Source organism: Megascapheus bottae, chromosome 17 (genome assembly GCF_031878675.1).
Source record: "Megascapheus bottae isolate mThoBot1 chromosome 17, mThoBot2.hap1, whole genome shotgun sequence".
Classification (NCBI taxonomy): domain Eukaryota; kingdom Metazoa; phylum Chordata; class Mammalia; order Rodentia; family Geomyidae; genus Megascapheus; species Megascapheus bottae.
In genome coordinates, this window is record NC_143525.1 from 34,985,726 (window position 1) to 34,987,642 (window position 1,917).

The 1,917-nt window shown below is 46.0% G+C and overlaps 1 protein-coding gene across 1 annotated transcript; it reads right to left on the reverse strand.

The window, feature by feature from the left end:
• Positions 1 to 776: 776 nt before the first annotated feature.
• On the reverse strand, positions 777 to 1,340 carry LOC150051745 (keratin-associated protein 9-3-like). The gene has a single exon (XM_090351519.1). The coding sequence runs from the start codon at positions 1,290 to 1,292 to the stop codon at positions 777 to 779; it is 516 nt and encodes a 171-aa protein (XP_090207645.1). The 5' UTR covers positions 1,293 to 1,340.
• Positions 1,341 to 1,917: the final 577 nt, after the last annotated feature.

The window sequence follows — 1,917 nt, forward strand, 5'->3', positions numbered from 1 at the left end:
ACCATCCCTAGATCTGAGCTTCCAGAGTAGCTAGGATTATAAGATATGAGCCTGCAGCACCTGGTTTGGGAATATGATTTATAATTCCCACTGTCTGAAGATTGTCTGAGATAACATCTCTTAAATTGATGGAAAGCCATGTCATATCAATCTTGGCTTCTTTACCTGTTTGGTTCTAGAAATATTGAGCAAGGTAGAGGCAAAATCTGTACCATTTCTGATGTCCTAGGTGACTGACTGTTCTATATTTTTATGGGGATTAAGTTCTATTGGAGTTAACCAATATGAGAACAGAGAATGAAACAACAAAAGGGAATCTTTCATGGGAAAGATTATACAAAACTTCTATAGTGAATGCATTCAATGAAAAACAGAAGAGATTTTTTGTTGCCACAACCAATATGATTTATTAGTCCTGGTACATTATTCTTTTTTTCATAAGGAATGCAATTTGTAGGACAGTGGACTAGAGAGAGGAAAATGTCTTAGAAGACGAGATGGCTCTTCCATTGCCTTGAGCTGCTGAACCTGAGAGAGTGGGGTAGATATTTGCTGAAAGCCAATCTCTATGCAAACTGTTTTTGTCATTTGCTGAAGTCAGATGTTCACTTTTGTATCTTTACAGGAGTTACCACAGTCTTTTCAGCGTTGCAAAAAACAGTTCTTGCAGATAAAAGTTCAAGAAGTTATGCGAGTCCAGGAGTCACTGACAAGGTAAGAAGTCCATGAAGTGAGTTGAAAGTTGAAGCTTTAAGTTAGGAATCTGCATCTGGCTTTTAACAGGTGGGCTGGCAGCAGCTGGGCTCACAGCTGGAGGTCTCACAACAGGTGGGCTCAGAGCAGGTGGGCTGGCAGCAGTGGCAGCAGCAGGCTGGGCGACAGCAGGACTGTCCACAGTAGGATGGGCGGCAGCAGGAGGCCTGGGCATGGTGCAGCTGGCAGCAGGTGGGGGGTGTGCAGCTCACCACGCAGCAGGGAGGCAGGCAGGTGCCCTCCACGCGGCAGTCTGGGCGGCACCACCTGACGCGGCAGCTCACAGCTCCAGAGCCTCCCTCCTGGCCAAAGCCAAAGCCGCCTCCAATACCACAGCTGGTTCCACAGCAGCTGGGCTGGCAGCAACTGGGCTGGTAGCAACTGGGCTGGCAGCAACTGGACTGGGAGTAGCTGGGCTGGCAGCAGCTGGACTGGGAGCAGCTGGGCTGGCAGCAGCTGGGCTGGCAACAGCTGGATCCACAGTTGCCACTGGTGGAACAGCTGGGGAACCCACAGAAGCTGGTAGCACAACAGGCCATGGTGTCAGGAGTTGGTTTGATGGTTGTGTTGTCTGGAGAAATGTTTTGAGTTTTGATGGTGTCTAGTGCACCGGGCCTTTTATAATCCTTGGCTGGCTCCAATTTTCCTCATTCTCAGTGTTTCTTCCTGTTTATGTTTGTATAATTTGTCTCTGAATAGTAATTGGCTTACTCTGAGTTCCTTGTTCAATCTTCTGAAAGCCTTTAAAAGTTGATTTTATTTGGTCTCCAATTAGAGTTCTTAACTGTGATGAAGCAGTCATGCGCGTGAACTGAGATCATAACTCTGATCCCCCCTACTTGGTGTAATTTTCCCATTATCCACCAGATAATTGAGCAATGGTCTCTTGCCTAAGGAGTGTCAATATTGCTCACTGTTGACTCTTATAATTGGGCTCCGTGGTCTTGTGAGGCCCCTTCTTTTTCTTCTCATCTTTGCTTTGACTGTGAAGGCTATATTCAGCTGACCAGAAAACAGACAAATTCTTTGCCTCTGGGAAACATCAGTGTGTTGTCATTGCAACCATTTTGGGGATGCTTATTCTGTACCTTAATAAGTACAGTTCTGAATACCTTGTAAGTACCAATTCACTTAATTTTTCAGAACAGCACTATGTGGTGGCTG